At 46.1% G+C, this 17743-nt stretch overlaps 1 protein-coding gene across 2 annotated transcripts in view; it reads right to left on the bottom strand.

Moving 5' to 3' along the window:
• The window catches only part of LOC135822096 (eukaryotic translation initiation factor 4 gamma 3-like), a 36603-nt gene extending 19102 nt beyond the window's left edge, over positions 1 to 17501 (bottom strand). For both annotated transcript variants that reach the window (XM_065334916.1, XM_065334917.1), the window contains exons 1-8: positions 17309 to 17501; positions 16735 to 17065; positions 11765 to 11860; positions 9920 to 10360; positions 5727 to 6495; positions 4777 to 4811; positions 3482 to 3644; positions 189 to 316 (exon numbers count right to left, since the gene is read on the bottom strand). In XM_065334916.1, coding sequence (XP_065190988.1) covers positions 189 to 316; positions 3482 to 3644; positions 4777 to 4811; positions 5727 to 6495; positions 9920 to 10360; positions 11765 to 11860; positions 16735 to 16965 — 1863 coding nt within the window. In that variant the 5' untranslated portion in view covers positions 16966 to 17065; positions 17309 to 17501. The remainder of the gene's footprint in view (positions 1 to 188; positions 317 to 3481; positions 3645 to 4776; positions 4812 to 5726; positions 6496 to 9919; positions 10361 to 11764; positions 11861 to 16734; positions 17066 to 17308) is intronic.
• Between the last annotated feature and the right edge of the window lie 242 nt (positions 17502 to 17743).

Raw genomic sequence — 17743 nt, 5'->3', positions numbered from 1 at the left:
AATGCATATTGCCATACATGGTTATACATTATCACAATAGTCATGCAGTGAAATAGCATCACCGTACAATGAGGTCATTGCAAAAAGCAAAGAAAAAAAGACAAAATATAAAAACATGTCTGCTAAATGATTGACATGCACAATATCGAGAAGGTACAATTCAAATACAAACAACAAAAGTTTCTCACCCGGTTGTCGGTAACACCGTCGATTGACGGTAGCTGAGGCGGCTTTGTGACCTGAATGCTCTGGAACTGCATCAGGAAGTCACGTGAGTAAATCTTATTACCAGCCTGATTGTCTGGTGTCCATTGGCCTGATGAGAGTACACATAGACAGACAACCGTGTGTCAAAAACAACATCATTATACAGGTAGACTCCCTCTAATTCGAATACGGTATAATTCGAACATTCCGTGTAATTCGAACTTTTTCGTCGTACCGATCTTCCGCAAGTCACTTCAAGTCAAAATCGAATGCATAATTCGAAGTACGAAAAGTGCGCCGGTTGGATAATTCGAACCCAGTCTTCGTACAGAAGAGCTGTTTACAGTACATTGGCTATGTACTTTGAACGCTTATTTCAAAGTGAGATTGAGCTTCTATCCTTGTAATTCGAAGTTCATTCTTTTCTCCTTCTCTAGCCAAGAGTAGCTCAAAAATCGATCGATGGTCCGCTGCAGGATTGACTATAGCGTTCAAGAAACCCACCTTCTCTCGAAATTTGATTCAAGCCCGTGCGAGGCAAATTGCAAAGGTTTGATTGAAGACGACTTCTTCCAGGTGGCTGACTCTCTTCGCGGACCTCGATGGCCTTTCTCGCCGTGCCAGCTAGTGCGCGGAGATGTTGGCGCACAACAACACTATTGTCGTAAATATTGTCTATGCCTATGCTCCACTTCCGTTCTTCAGAACGACGTGCTGCTGTCCGACGGCCTTTCATGATGCGGATAAGGCATCGTAGTTCTTTTCCGTTGAAATTGTTTCAGGAAAGCTGCAGTGACTGACAACTTCTTCACTAGAAGATGAAGATAATGTCCAATGATTTTGTGTCGATCCAGTGTTTTGATGATCGTTGTACATGACCGCGTACCGGTACGCGGTACGACCACCTATGTTTCATTGATGCAAATAAAAAATGTGCAAAAAATAATCAGCATGCGATTTCAAGCATTTTGACATACATATCAGTGCATGGGGCTGCATTTGGATAATTCGAAGTTATGGCCTGGCAATTTGAGGTTCAAATTAAAGGGAGTCTACCTGTACAAAGAGTGACTGCACCCACTGTGCCCACAATATTGTTGGTCTGGATTTACTTTAGAACCAATAAACAATACAGCAAATCCTGGACAAGACTACGCTCACCCTTCTACGGCCACTCGGAACTTAGGCGCGTTTGTCTGCTACGGAACTAGGATAGGACCACCCAAAACACGTATGTTTGCCTAGTCCGCACTGGATCCAGATTGTTCGGAGCATGCTCGGGCTACTCCAAACCACTTAAGCTGTGTTCACAACTGGCGCGTGGACGCGGTACGCTTGCGGTTCATGCGTGCCTATACGCGCGCTCAAGCTTTCACAAAAAAACAGCAAACCGAGTCGTATTTAGCGCGTGCGACACCTTCGAGTACTAATTTGTTGACTCCGCCAGTCAAAGTGACTGGCATGTATGCTGCTGGTATGGGCCTGATACGCGCTGAAAATTCCAACATGTTGCAATTTCCATTTCGGCGCGTTTCCGTACGCATGGCGCCCCAAAAGCCAGCAAAAATAGTGTTGAAACGATCTCACCGGATACTCGTTAGCTCGCTCGCCAGAAACTCGGCTCGTTTGTGCGGCCAGCTCGTTTGCACTAACGAACACCGTACACCGTACACCGTACTCCGTACACATGGCAGTACATGTCGACTGGGGAGTCGTAAAATATTTTACGACTCCCTAGTCAATCGAGAGTCCAGTCCCGCGCAAAGTGAAAATCACTCGCAGTTACGGTGACTGTATGCCTGCACGACATATGAGTTGTTTCAGTTGTCGTTGCAGCTTTGGTGGACTCTACTGATGTCTTGTTCCGCATCTGCTGACCTGTCGCAGGATATGCTTCGGTCACCTCTCCATTCGAGTGAAAGTTACGCTCAGTCGTTTGGAAGTTTTCTCCCGCGATGCAGCGAAGACCAGGGCTACTTGCAATCTTTGCAAAACGGTCTATTCTTACAAAGGCTACTCAACGACGGCGCTGAAAAGACATCTCGACACCAAACAGCAGTCCAAAGTGAAGCAGCAGCAATCCCAAATGCCGGTGGTGATGATTTGTACCAGCTGAAAAACATCTAACTTAGAAAAAATATATTCAAAAAAACATATTTGCCACATCAATGAAACTCGTTAGCTCGCTCGATAGCTTGCTCGTTAGTGGAACCGATCGCTCGTTTGTTATAGATACGCTCGTTTCAACACTAGCAAAAATACGCACAAACGCGTGGTTTCACGCGTACACGCGCCAGTTGTGAACACAGCTTTAGGGTGCATTCTTAAATCCTCTCGGAAAAGTTGGAGACTCCGAAAAGTTGGAGAGCTGTTCTGATATCCTCTCTGAATTTTAGGAGGCTCCCCAAAGCTCTCCAAGCTTCAGAGGTGGTTGAAACTTGGAGATTCCTGCGGTTTGGGATCAGCGCATGCGAACTACGGCTAAAAGCCACATGTTGATCATGAGAGTACGCATTTCCCTTTTCGCATACGCACAGCACATGTCAAGCAACATGAAGCACCAAAGGGGTCACCCCACTTTGGTGCTTCATGTTGCTTGACATGTGCAAAATACCTCCAAATACTTCGAGACACGTTCTTAAATTACACCAGTTGCTTCTTCTCCGAGAAGCTAGAGAATATAAGAACGCACCCTAAGTCGAGCAGGCAGGGCAGTTTCGTTTTTCTCTTGCCATCTTTCGCTTTGAGATTCAGACGGGAGTTTTAAATGAAAATAGACGTGTGTATGCACACAAGCGAGTGTGTACGTGCGCACATATGAGTAGTCTGTTCAAAATGAAAATTAAGTGCCATGATGTCCATGTCAACATTAAAGAAATTGCTCTGCGTGCACCGCCACGTTTACAGAGGAATTGACTGCTCCAAGTGCTTGCTCGCATCCACCCAGACAAACACACCCTAATTCCTCGTGGGTCTTGTTTTGAGTCCCTTCGCTCAGCTGCTATAAGGTCGGTCAGGTTCTTTTTTTCTGCTTGCGGACAACAATATGCAGGGATGCATGTCAAGCTTCACACCACATACATCTACCGGGCATTCGATGCCAGACTTGGGTGAAAAGTGATTCTGGTTTCGATTGTACATATAAATGTCATTTCACCAACTGCTGACTTATGCCCAGTGCTAGCTGAAATTGAGCGATTGCATATTTTCTAGATCTTGTGCATACATGCGGTTTAAACCATATGTGCCTTTTACGGTGTGACAGTATACTCACTAGGATCATTGTATTCAATGCTGGGCTTCTTGCGAGATGAAGAAGGAGACGACTCTGCGGAGCCATCCCTAGTAGGAGGATTGCTGGGTTTCTCAGCAGAACCAGCATTGGCAGCACTACCAGGCTTCGAAGCTGAAGCAGTGGCAAAGGCCTGATCATCAGTCTGAAGAAAATGAAGAGCACAGACAGAAGAGAAGTTGCACAAAGGCACACACTTGACAGAAGTTTCGGTGTCCACGGTAGATATTGGCCATTAAAAAAACTTTCCGTGCTGTGGATGGCAGTCGTGAGTGAGTCAAGTCGACAGGTAAAGCGCGGCTCCCATGTAGGGAGAAACACACAAATACTGTTTTCTCTGTTCTTAGTTGTTCTCAGGCACAGATACTGCACTCGCGTACCTCGAGACCCTCCCTTGAATAAGCCCCCCCCCCCCCCCCATCCAGGGGCAGGTCAAAATATTTAACAAAAAACCGTCTCTTGAACAGTGGAATTGTATTGGCATGCACACACTGCGCAATAGCAGTGACGGTGCTGACACCAGTGACAACTTCAATGTGAGTGATGGTGGTGTCGACTTGGATGACCGTGATGATTCGCCACACAAAAGAAGGTGTAGGACAGAGCCCATGATGTGCTAGTGATGCCTGTTGTGAAAAAATAAAGATCTTTAAGAATGTGTAACTCGTGATACCCTTTCTAAGGTGTTCGACAACGAAAACTCACATAAGGTGGTGGAGTGTTCTCGTTGTACGTATCCAGCCCGCTTTAGCGAGCAGTGGAGTAATAAGCTCAAGCAGTTGTTGAAGGTGGAACAACTTTACAGAAGAAGTGCAATTTTCTATCTTGTAAGTTCCTCTAGAAAGCTAACAAATGATAAAGATGGGAAAAAGAGTGTGTTCTTCAATCATGCGAAAAGAAGTTCCTCCTTTTGAGAGATATTCAAGTCACCGGACAAGAATGTGATGTGGTCACAAGGAAATTGTCGACAAACTTGACGTTACCACTTTAGCGCAACCTCCGAATAAACGGATTTTTGTCGCCTTTTTTCGTGGTTGCGTAATCTGTCAAACACAACGAAATTTCATTAGGCACAACCTGTATAACAAAGGGTTATTTCTGGAGCTCTTGGGCAACTTTAGTACAAGGGAAAATAGAGCACTTCTTTCGTAAAGTTGTTCCACCCCCAAGGTTGTTCGAGCTACCTTCATGATCGGAATTCATCCCGATACTGTATTTCAGAAGCTACAACCAAGACCCCTTGGAGGTGTAGAAAAGTGAAGGGAAACACCACATACCTTGTCTTCGCTTGCCTTTTCACTGCCAGGTGTTCCTAAAATGGAGAAATCAAAAACCAGAAATTACAGTTGATCACTATGGAAGTAGTTCTGATCAGATGCAGCCGTCAACAGACTTTGGCTTGATCAGATGTACTGTGTTACTCCCACGTAGGGAGCAACACACAATTCCTCAATGATAATTGGACTGGCAAAGTGCATTTTGCTTTTGGCATTAATATTCTGTTTTTGATATCACGCACTGCACCTGTGGCATTTCAATTTTCTCCTGAAGTAGTGATAGAGTGTTATAGTCGAGGCGTTGTCCTGTTCACTAAACAGTCACAGAGTATTATTCTATGCTTTCGTGACCCTTCCGTGTACCACCTACTGTATCCAAAATTGGCCCGGGACATTTGCCATGCTTAGTACAACCATGCACATATTGCACAGCTACGTTGTTGTTTCTCCTGGTGTAATTTCGTATCCCATTTTGTTTGCCTCCCTGCTATCTTTCCTCTCATCCAAGCCAGTCAGCATACGCAAAGCTGTGGGCTCGGCATCTTGCCATTTCAATGAACATGCAAGTAAGGCCATGGTAAAAAATAAAGTTGATTTTCAGGTCATGAGCCTGTGAAAATCGGTGCGAGCGAGCGTTGTTTTATTTTATTTCCCCAATTTTTTTTATTTCCAAAGATAGGGTCACACATACAAATGTATGTACATGGTCACATGTTCATAATATGAAGGCCAGTGAGTAGAAAAATACCAGTATTTTACTACTCCCTGATTCATGCCTTTCCCCGGCCAATGCGCGCATATGCGCATATGCATGCATAGAAATATAAAAAATCGTCGGTGCGCCGCCAAAAATTGGTGCGCGCGTACTTGAGAATCACAGATAATTTTTACCATGACCTAACACTACTTTTATGACACAATGACATTTGAAAACTAGTTAGGTTCCTCACCGCTTGCTAGCTGTGAGCTGGAAGACCGGTTAGCAGTATTGTCCGACTCCGGTTGGTCCTGGCGGTCCTCAAATGTCAGACTGGCCTGAGTAGGTGCACCACTGGTTACAGTGACGGGTGGCGAAGGTGACCTTGACCGGGTCTTTGCTGCTGCCACGGGAGAAGCAGAACCAGCTGTGTGCTGAGGGTGAGTTACAGCTGAGTTTGCTGCAGTGGACGCAGCAGTAGTGCTGGCCGTTGATGAATCTGGCTCTGACGTGCTGGTACCAGATGCCTCTGGCTCAGACTTGGCCTCAACAGGCAACTGTGGCTGTGCTAGTGACGACGAAGCAGTAGTAGTGGTCACAGCAGTTACAGCAGAAGCAGCTGTAGTAGAGGCAGAGGCAGTGGTCGAGCTCTGTGCCTCTGTACCGACAGTGTTGTCAGAGTTAGTAGCTGATGCAAATGCAACATCCGGAGGCTTGAACTCCTTTGCAGCCAAGTTCAACTTGGGGCGGCTGGGGGTAACATTGCCATCAGCAAGAGCACTTGGCTTCGCAGCACCAGCTCCAGAGGTGCTAGGTTGTGCTGACATGGTGCGAGTGGTAGGCTTGAACACAGGTGCTTCATGGCTCAGACTGGAAGTACGATTTACAGTACTGTGACCCTGAGGCGTAGTGGTTGATGGCGGTGATTTGCCAGATGATGATGATGATGATGCCGGGGATGGTTGCCCACGAGTCGGAGTTGTGTGTGCCCTGGCACCAGGCTGCGACTTTTTCGGCATAGTCTACAAATAAACAAAATAATTAGACAGATCAGAGAAAGAGGAAATCAGATTCAACTACAGTAAAACCTGTAATGGCGACCACTTTTCCTTGTCACGAACGCATTCACATTCAAAACAGCTCGGATAAGGCGACCACTCGCTCAACGCGACCGACGACCACCCACCCGCGACCGCGTTGCACACTGCTATATGTACATATGTGCACATTGCACAGATGCATATGTACATGGTGCATGCACTTGACAGGTCTGAGGCCCCAAGGCCCCAGGCACATGAGTTGTGCATAGGTGTGTCCAGGGTGATACACGGATCAAAATGATAATTATGTCACATCATGTACACGTATATTGTGAATATAGTCACGTGACCCACTGAACCCGGATAGAAGACCACCCGGCCAAGGTGACCACTTTTTCTCGTCCCTTGAGTGGTCACCTTAGGGCATGTTCGATTGTACGAATCCATCAGCCCCGGACCCGGATTCGCCAAATTTGTGCATGTTCGATTGTACGAATCCGGATCCCGAGAGCACGGATTCGGATCCAGTCAACCCACCTCCCAGAGACGGATTCGACGGATTCATTTCGATAGTACGACTCGTATCTACTCAAAACTCGCAATATGCGTACACTAGGTCAAGAGTTTACCACAACGCGTACAGATACTACGGGATGAGCTGTAGCAACGCGGTTGCTAAGGCCTTGAAACGGATTATCGGTTGTGCACATTCGATTGTATCCGTCCGATCGAAGTGATCTGGTCGGCGGGGATCGGGATCCAGTTTCGACAATCGAATGCAGCCTTAGATAGGTTTCACCGTAGTCAGGAGTAGGTACATCGGTCAAAAAAGAAAAAAAGAAAAATTAGGGACATTGAGCAAATCAAAAGTTCGAACATTTGGTGGCGGCGATATTTCGCGAAAATATATTTCGAAAAAGGGAAACTTGTGAGGTTTAGCAATGCGAAATGACTTTTTCTCTTAAAGTTCTATAGTACCGTACGGTATATGCAGCCCAGTCTCACACAAGGGGATGTAAACTTACTATTCCTTGCCGTCAAGTGCGTACCGAGGAAAGAGAAAGCAACGTTCGCAAATCACTGCAGCTTCGCGTCCAAGTTTTGAAGTTTAGAGCTTTGTTTCTGTACTCATTCCCAGACTCGAATTTTCTTTCGAACTTCCACGTTGCTAAACGTCCCTATTGCTGATAGCTGATGATGATGCAAGCCAACAGTGATAAAAATAGTGATAACTGTTAGGCGATTCACACGACAGGCAAATGCACGCGCACTGGATCGTTGCTATGGTGTTTCACCCGTGAATGAGAAAAGTGGACAATCGTGGGCGTAAAGTGCAAGCAAGCCAAGGAGCCGCAGGCACAATAATCGTGGCGTGCATGCGTACATGCACACCAAAAAGGGCGAAATGAGATCTGCTTTTTGATCGAAACATTCTTTGCGCAACTCTTGTCACCTTCCTACTGTTTCTGTGTTTTGCAGTGTTACCGACGTGCCTTGCCTTGTTTTGTAGTGTTTGCCTTGCCATAAATTATAAAGGTGGGAAAGAGTGTGTTCACCAATCATACGAAAAAGATATTCTTGACACCAAGAAGAATGTGGGAGATAGAGACATCGTTCTTCGCTGTTGTCTTTGAACAAACTACATGTGCAGAGAACCCAACTCGAGTCGAGAAGATCTACACTGAAGAATGGGCCACGCGAATATTCCTGCTTCTCGCCGGAAATTTGAAATACCCATGTGAGCTGTTTACCTTTTGAGATATCGCCTTGATCGCTTGTAGTGACGAAAGCGGGGTGTTTAAACTATTGTAACACCAAAGACACATGTCAGCTCGAACAACTCTGACTACAGTCCATTCATAAAAAGATGGGCCCTGGCTCTGGCGAGCTCCCCTCCCGTTTTCCGTGATTTTCTCGTACATGGTGCAGCGCCGCGAAATTTGGAACTTGAAAAGGGGTCCAAAAGGTACCTCAAATGGGTTTCGAACCGCACAATGTTCTGTTGCAAGTAGAGTGAGCCGGCCTAAATTTTCCCAATACAGTGCTCTTCAAGCAAAAACCTGGCCGAAATCCTATTCTTGTTACGATTTGCTTTTCGGATAAATATAACAGCACTTCAGAAAAAATTATTGGAAGAGCATTTCATAGGGGATTGCCAAAAAAATGCTAAAAAACTGAAAGTTTGAGTTTGACCCAGTTATGGCTAAAAGCAAGAGTACATAACCCCCCAGAGTGTGCAACTCCCACATACCCTGTTGTCCCGACAGAATTTCAAGTTGACGTCATTATTTATGACGCAATGCTCCTTGCATCAGTGATTTACAACATGTGTACGGGTGTCAACGCATCACACGTTTTTCTTTGCAATAATTTCAACCTATTTGTACAGGATCGATCGGCTTCGGTCAACCACAGGTTCCGGATTCGTCTGATAATCCGTGTACAGTGCGCATTGCATCATCAAAATGACGTCAACTTGAAATTCTGTCGGGACAGCACCCATAGTGGAGTTGCACACTCTGGGGGGGTTATGTACTCTTGCTAAAAGCTAGAAGTCCATCTTTTTAACCCTTTGGAGTCCATAACTGTTTTGCTTCAGCAGAATTTGTGGCAGTCGCAAAAATGCGCACTCAATTTCCAACATAACTTTGGTTCTACTTCACCGATTTTGAAGATCTTGGGCTCGTTAGAAAGCTCGTGATGAGAGAAATACAATGAGCCCAAACTCGCCAAGAGCACTACTCATTGTCCGCCACAACGCGCTCCAAACGCGAGTCCAGCTCCAGATCTGAGACGAAATCGGTCTCCTGCAGCCATTTCACTGAATCTAGCTCGGTCCTGTTCAAATTTTTTCGAGTAGAGGCTTACCTTGCGGTGACTTCGCGCCGCGCCGGTCCCGGCATGTGCCGCCTGTCGTGAAGCTGGGAAAATCCCTTTTTTCACGCACTGCTGACTCGCAGCACGCAGGGCAAAAAATTCAAAATGCTCGATTGATCGCTCGTCGCTCACTAAAACTTCATCGGAGAGACTTCGGACCTGTTCGGGGCGATAGGTGATTGTTTTCTCTACCACCTAGACCCTTCGATTGTCGAATTTGGTCAAGATTTGGCCGAGAACCGAAAATGCGCCCACATGCAAACAAAATGCCCATGGTTCGAAATCGAACCATGGACGCCAAAGGGTTAAGAATGGATTGTAATCTACGCAGCCACATTCCGAAGATATTACACTCGAAAGGGGCCAACCAGCATTATCAATAATTTGGCTGAACGAGAAAGCTTAGCCATCACCCATGTGACAAAGTCCCACAGATCGAAAAGATGAAAAAAGCCCGCGGGCCTTATTGCAAGATATAATGTGACAAACACACACATACACGCACACAGACAAAAAGAAGTAAACTCACGCTGAACAAATCCTCTCCAGTATTTGGGTCTTTTAGAGTAACCTTGGTTCGCGATGCGCTGGAGCCAGGTGTCGTCGTCATATTGGGAGCATGTTGCTCTGCATGAGGCTCAGCAGCAGCAGCAGCGGCGGCAGCAGCGACTGCAGCAGTTGGTTGTTGCAAAGGCACAGCTTGCATGTTCGCATACTGAGCGGGTGGCAACGTGGTGGAACTCGGTGGTGTCTGGTTAAGTGCAGCACTGGCTGCTCCTGGGGCACTGTATATCGGCTGGCTCATCTGTGGCGGTGGCGGTTGTTGTTGTTGCTGCTGTTGCATTGTTGGAGGCTGCGGTGCCATAGACTGTGGAGGAATTGCTTGTGTCAAAGGCTGCTGGTACCCAGTGCCCATCATGGGTGCCGGGGGTCGCACGCTTGCCCCATAAACGGCTTGTTGAGGTTGGAACTGTCGACAAAGCATCACCCAAAGAACAGAAATCAGATAGTGCACAGTTAATGGTAACAATTCATCTGACACTGCTGCTTGGATTTAAGCAGACTACCCTTAAGACCAGCTGGCTATAGGTGCACAGTAGCAAATCCAGCATCATACATGCCAAGCAAACCACACAACCTAAGTGAATCATGGGACAGTGCCCAGGCAACTCATTTTGAGTGCCACACCACTAGCAGTGGCTACAACATAGATGCTATGAATGAATACTGCTATGTACGAGCAGTGCTAAGAAGTTTCCTTTAACCAGTATCAAAGCCGCAAATCAGACGAGATTTAAAAAAGACTCGAACACAACTCTTGAACACAACTCAAACCCAACCAGATTTACCGCTGGATATTGACTACCGATGACCGCGTTTGGTGGCAATCTAACGAAGACAAATTGCGCAGGCTGAGGGAAGCGGCTCTTGCAGAACAAATACAGTTGCAAGTAGCATAGCCATCAGTTCGGTGAAAGACAGCTCTAACTTCAATAACTGCAAGAAAACAGCCATGCTTAGAGTAACAAAAAAATACCAGTCCATGCTTTCGTGTGAAGAGTGCAGCCATAAATCATGCATAAATTTAACACATTGGGATGAATTCATTGTGGGTTGCTTAGGGAGGGAAGAGTCACCTGCCATAATCCATAAAGTGGTGACAGGAGGTTTGGAATACAGATAGTGGCAACATCTATTACAACAAGCATAATAGTACATGTTGCCAAGTAAAAGTGGGCAACTACTGGACGAGGAAACTGTTGGGTTCAAGAGACAATCAACCCAAGCAAGAATACATAACCCCCAAGAGTGTGCTACTCCACTTTAGGTGCTGGCCCGACAGAATTGGTGTAATTTTTATGATGCAACGCTCATTGTACACGTAGTATCATACGTATCCTGGACCAATGGCTGACAAATCCACATCTTATCCCGCACAAATGAGTTCAAGGAAACATGTGTGATACGTTGACACCTCGAACAAACATAGTAAACCGCTCATGCGAGGAGTATTGCATGATAAGAATAATGTCAACTTGAAATTCTGCCGGGACAGCAGGGTATGCGGGAGTTGCACGCTCTTGGGGGTTATGTACTCAAGCAATGAATAGGACCGACCACTGATGACATCATCCTGAACCATAGACCAAAAGGATTTTGCTCTCTGCCATATTCATGAAACTATATGAAAGGCTCACAATACGCACACAATTCTCATAGTGATGCGATTCAGTGAACCAACGGTGGGACGAAATCTCCAAAGACTCGTGATGTCAACAAAAAACGTTGCAAGGGGCAGAGACTTCTACGCAGCATGAATGCTGGGTTGCTTCTCTTTTTCTCCCTCTCTGTACAAAATAAATAAATAACTCACTGGCATCCGATACTGTGGCTGAGCCTGTTGCTGTTGTTGTTGCTGCTGTTGACTAAGCTGTCCTGGCTGCATCATACGAGTACCTGGAAACCCCATCTGAAAAATAGCAAGTTACAAAGACAACGCAACTTTTCGTACAGTGGAACTCGTGTAGTACGTAATGGGGTAAGACAATACGCCATTTGCGAAGGCACGGGTATTCCTCTATAAGCACAGATCAATGCGGATTGCACACATTTGGCTACGACGAACAGAGTACGGCATACTGTACAGGCAGAAAATTTCGTCGGTCAATAATTTCGTCCAACTCAAAGGAAAGGGAGTTCGTCCAGTTGTAAATTTCGTCCATGGATCATAAAAGTGTATTGAAAAGCAGGACGAATCGCAGGACGAATCGACATTCGTCCGGCATTTAATTTAGTCCAAAGGCTCCTTGGACGAAAAAGACGAAATTAAATTCTAGACGAATATTTCTGCTTGTACAGTACTCTACTGCTGAGCATGTCCCTTGAAATGCTGGCCTCGTATACCATGTACTTTGCAAGGAGAAATTCACAATAGACACCCTTAGCAAAAAACATGTTGCAACGGTATTACCGTAAGGGGAAAAATACAGTGATTCGGGTTCGACCTTTAGCAAGATGCACGCTATTTTGTACACTGTTGTCATGAGAATAGGTTTTATTTCGCGCTGTACAATCATTTATGGCACCATATACGCGATACAAGGTGAAATCCGTACGCACTACGCAATATAGGGCCAAAAAGTGTACCGTTTGTCACAACGATAAATCAGCCCCATAACGTTTTTACGCTGCAGCTCCAACGCTGTATGGGTGATCAAGGTACGAGTACCGTAAAAAATAGCGTTACCGTTGTTTGCTAAAGGGTATCTAATACTGACATTTTCCTGTAAAATTTTAAGGATGCAGCCGCACTAAAGCGGGATTCACAGAAGCTTTTTTTGCGATGCGACACGCGATGCGACTGCCGCGAAACCCCCAAATCGCAGCCATCGCGCACCCCACGCAACTGCCGCAACTGGGCCATTGCAGAAGTTGAGCTTGGCTCAACTTGTGCGATGCGACGAGCGTACGATTTTGACCTTTTCTACAGCAAAGTTGTACAAAGGTTCAAGAGTTGCCTATAAATGTGTACAAGTTGTACCAATAATATATAATATTCGCAGGATCTGCGTTAGCATCACTTGAATGTTCAGAAACACACAAGCTACAGCCTTCGCTTCTGCAGGCCACCACTATGCCTTTACACCTCAGTGGCGAATGCAGACCTCACAAGTGAGTCAGGGGAGAGGAGGTGAGTCTCTCAACCAATCGGGCGTGTAACGGCCCATAAGGCCCTCATCAGACTACGTACACCCTACGCAATTGCGCAATGGGCCTGGGATGTGTGAAAGCAGCGGACAGTCGTACCCGGGTACAAAGTTTGTATGACTGCCTGGTGAAAGTACGATAAATGCAGAAAGTTGCCTTGTACAAGGGTTCGCACCCTGCCTGAAAGGATTGGGCAGCTTTTTAGGCTTCCCGCCAGATTCTTGTTGTTGTCCTGGAAACTTCTATGTAAATGTGACTTATAGGCTGTTTTGTACCTAGTCTGAAGAGGGCCTAACCCTGTAAACTGCATCCTTGTTATCCTCACTCCGAGCTGTGAGTACCCAGTTGACCGTGGGTGTCGGCGCAGTTCAACACGCGTAAAAAGTCTTTTTACACGCTCCCTGCTGCCAGCACGGGTCTCGAACTCGGGACCTCATGATTCGCAGGCAGGCCTGCAAACCAATCGGCCATATGCGTTGGTGCTGTGACCAAACCGCGCGAATGTCATGGTGACGTACCCAAATCAGCAAGACTTTGTCGCATGGCTGACTTCTTCTGTGAATGGCATTTCGCGAGTTCGAATCGCAAAAAAGCTTCTGTGAATCCTGCTTAACCCTTTGAGGGTCAAAAAAGCTTCTGTGAATCCTGCTTAACCCTTTGAGGGTCCATCGTTCGAATTCGAACGATATGTAGTGCGTACCGTAAAACTGTCGTAACTTCATTGTTTTTAGTCCTGTTGCAAATATCGAAATATGTAGATCGAAGAGGAAGCTCCAAGCTTTCCAATGGTGTAATCGCTTTTGCGATAGGAGAAACGATGGTAAAGATATGGCGCTCGAAAGTTGGATCGCGGCACTAATTTGTTCAAACTGCTCAAAATCAATTTTTTTGTCGCGTGCTTCGGGGATTTCCCGTGGATGGCGTGGTGTGCAGCCAGCTCATGACGTGCGGCCGTAATGACGTAGAATCTACTGATTGAGATGCAAAAAATCCAGAGCTGTGCGAGAAACGACTGCAAAATGGCCTTGGGACGAAATTTAGAAGTATTTCTTTCACCACGAGGCCCGACCTTTGGCGATTCTCTGCGCTCTGGAGCAGGCTTTGTGGCAACTATGGAGTTGAGCGTGGCCTCATTCTCTTGGCAGCGGAAAGAGCGTTTCAAAGAGCCCTAGATTGTCAAAATCAAGCAAACAGAACGTAAGTTATGGTGGAAATGGTGGAGTGAACTACAATTGCATATTTTCAACCGAACGATGGACCCTCAAAGGGTTAAGTAGAAAATCAGTACACGTTCTAGTGAAAGAATGCGTGTATGCCAACTTGCGGCTGCACTGTACCACGTATACGCCCAAAATGAATTTTTGTGCAGAAAATTCAAAAATCTTGAACGATCAACCTCAGGATACAGAGCAAAGTCATCTCCACGGACGGCATTCAATCAGCTTGTCTTGTATTCCCAATTCTATCTTCGTTCTTCTTTTCATTTCGAGCAGCTTTTCTTGTAAATGTACTCGCACCTTTTGTGCATGAACGTTTTCTCAATCTTCGCAAAATGGACATGAGGATTTCAAACCCACATAATGGACCGTTCACACCACGCCCAAAAACGTAGCGTACGTGACGTTTTCGTCCGGATAGCCATGACAACATGGAACGTGGCGGGAAAATCGTACCCCTGATACGAAAATATAGATGACGCATCCAGACCCCTGTACCGAGTTTCGTTCTGTCGTTCCCAGCAAGTCGAACAAATTGGACAACAGCAAGGGTGCACCCATCAATAACAAGACATGGGTAGCTCTGCACAACGTTGACAAATTAAATTGGTGCAGAAATATATTTAGAACCCTACTACGATAACCATTCACATAAACGCTGAATTCTGCTTATACAGGGGTGCTCGACTTGCTGAAACATTTTGGATCGTTTTAGATTTCAAGCCTGTTTCCTTGCTGACTCCTACCAGAATATCATGTATGTGCAATTTTGTACCTAAGTGCGGCTGCAGCCTAAGCGAAAATCCGCTACACTCTGCTCAATCATCATACAGTCTGTATTGGCTTCAGCTTGCATAACAAAGTGTCATAGGGTTCGATGGACGGGGCACCATGAAAAAGGCTACGAAACACGGTTGATTCGGAGGTTGCGCAAAAGTGGTAATGTCAAGTTTATCGGAGTACAGGAAACTGGCCTCGACAATCAGGCATGCACGTGCTAAGGCCCCGGTCACACTGAGACAAAAATCAAAAAACGCAGCGTTTTCTGTTGCCATGACTATCGTGGCTGCAGCGGAAAACCCGAACTGAGAGGTTACTGAGGTAGCGTTTCCCTCTGCACAGCACATTCTCAGCATCAAATTTCGGATGGAAAAAGGCCAAGAAATTGAAAAAAACGCTGCGAGCACCAGGCTACCAGGACGCAAGCGCAATATGACCGATAGGGAAATATTAGCCGCTGTTTCCTATTTGCCGCAGTAGTGGAAGACGCTGATTTTCGCCTCAGTGTGACCGCGGCCTAAGGGGTCATTGAAAAAGTTTTTTTGGCAAGGAACGCAGTGTTCATTTCGTACCCGGACCCCTCCCCATACTCCGAAATGAACGCAGCTTGCAATGCTGGACGACGAAAGTCGCATGCATGTACAGCGTTGGTCGACTTGCAATTTTGGCTCATCCTTCACTCGATTTTCACAATCTTCGGCGAGTTGGAAAGCAACGCCAGGATACCAAGTTCCATTAATCAGCCGTCACAAATCAGGCACAGGAACTAGGCCCAGACAGATTCTGCTCTGCTCGCCTCGATATTTTGCCGCAAGATGTTGATGCGAAATCTTCGATATTTTGCCAGGCCTGGCACTAGAAACCCGATATTTTGCTCCGGAAAACGTGTATCTTATCCACTTTCATAAAAATCGCAGGGTCGGTTCCTCAACACGGGTTTTCACACACATGTCCCTGGGTTCTTCCAAAATCATGTCGATCCACAGTGAATCCCAGTGATATTTCGGTGACATGATCTCGTCCTGGGCAGTGTATCATGCTGAACGGGTAAGAAACAAGGAAATCCAAGTATCAGGCAATGATTTTACCCAACATCTCGATATTTTGCTCCGACTTTGCCAGCAATTTCCGCTTTTTCAATTCTTCGATATTCTGCCGAAAGAATTGCCGGCAGGATCTGTCTAGGCCTAACAGGAACACAGCAAAGTTGTATCCAAGCCCGATATACGAGCAAATTTGCCTTTCATATTGGCGATTGCGATAAGTAACATTGCCCTTTCTGATCCAAGACACTCCTACTTTACTGATGTACTACAGGTGTACGCCAAGACCATCTAAATGTAGCTATTTGATGCTACAGATTGAATGACATTTACAGATCCTCGCGTGACGCAACAAAATATTATTTATGGGTATAACTTATTTTGGCTCCAGCAAAACAACGATTCACTTTGGAGCAAACTCCCATAAAACACAGATATTCCCAACAGACAGGGACGACACGTATGTAGGTCTTAGAGATGTAGCATGGCAAGAAAGGATAATAGTTTTAAATTGAAACTTTCAACAAACAAACAAAAACTGCAAAAAAAACAGAATGAAGGCAATCTACTCCAAAAATTAATAGCAATTGTCTTACCGGAGGCTGTTGAGGAATATATTGACCAGTAGAATAAACGCCTGCTGGCTGCTGATAGCCTGGCACTGCGTTGGGTGGAGGAACAGGCACCGTATATTGCTTCAAGGGCATTCGTGGCTGCTGGGCCTGCTGCTGTGGGGGTTGCTGCTGTTGTTGCTGTTGTGGCTGCTGCTGCATTCCGGCTTGGTAGTGCATAGAGTATGCTGGGTTGTTAGGCTGGTGAGACGCCATGGCTTGAGCCTCGCGAAGAACTCGCACCCAAACTACAATCAGTGCAGAGGCTGCTCAGGGCGAGCCGGAGGGGGGGGGGGGGGACGGGCAATCCAGATGCCTGAAAATAAGGTCACAACGACAATGAACAGATATTATATTTATAGCCACAAGGGCATAAAACACTGCTCTACAAAAAGAATAACGCAAGATGAGTCACCAAACATCCGTAAACTCTTCTCCAACAATAACATCGGACAAGCACTACATTTTGAAGTTCCATTCCAAAAACAAACGGCTACAAATTCCTGAATGAACACACGCCGATATATCAGGGATTCAAGCGGCATCAAACGTTTCATACCTGTATCTCCTGTTCTCCCAGCAGCTCCGCGACCAAGTTAGTTAGATAAATTCGTACACTAAGGTGTAAAGTCTTCACCAAAGAAAAAAAGACCTATGTTGAAGAAGGTTCCTTGATCAAAAGAAAGAAAAGCCAGGGACCCTAGATCCTGTAGCAAGCACAAACGCGAGGGCGAGGAGCTCGAGCAAGCTGCAAAAAGTGCAAGGCGCTACAGCTCAGCCAGTACAGGCAGATTACAAAAAAAATGGAAGGAAGATGGCCGATATAATCCTGATACTATGGCAACGGCATGGCCGCCGGGCGCCCACGCAAAAAAATCGCGAAGGACCCTCACTTAATTTTTACCGACTTTCCCGGCAAAAAAACACATTTCGACACGCGTGTACGTGTGTGCGTGCACGACAAGACGTGTGAGCTGGCTGAAAAGTACAAGTA

The sequence above is a fragment of the Sycon ciliatum genome, chromosome 1, assembly GCF_964019385.1.
Source record: "Sycon ciliatum chromosome 1, ocSycCili1.1, whole genome shotgun sequence".
NCBI lineage: Eukaryota > Metazoa > Porifera > Calcarea > Leucosolenida > Sycettidae > Sycon > Sycon ciliatum.
Note: the sequence above shows the minus strand (reverse complement) of the source record. Positions and strands in the feature narration are given on the sequence as shown.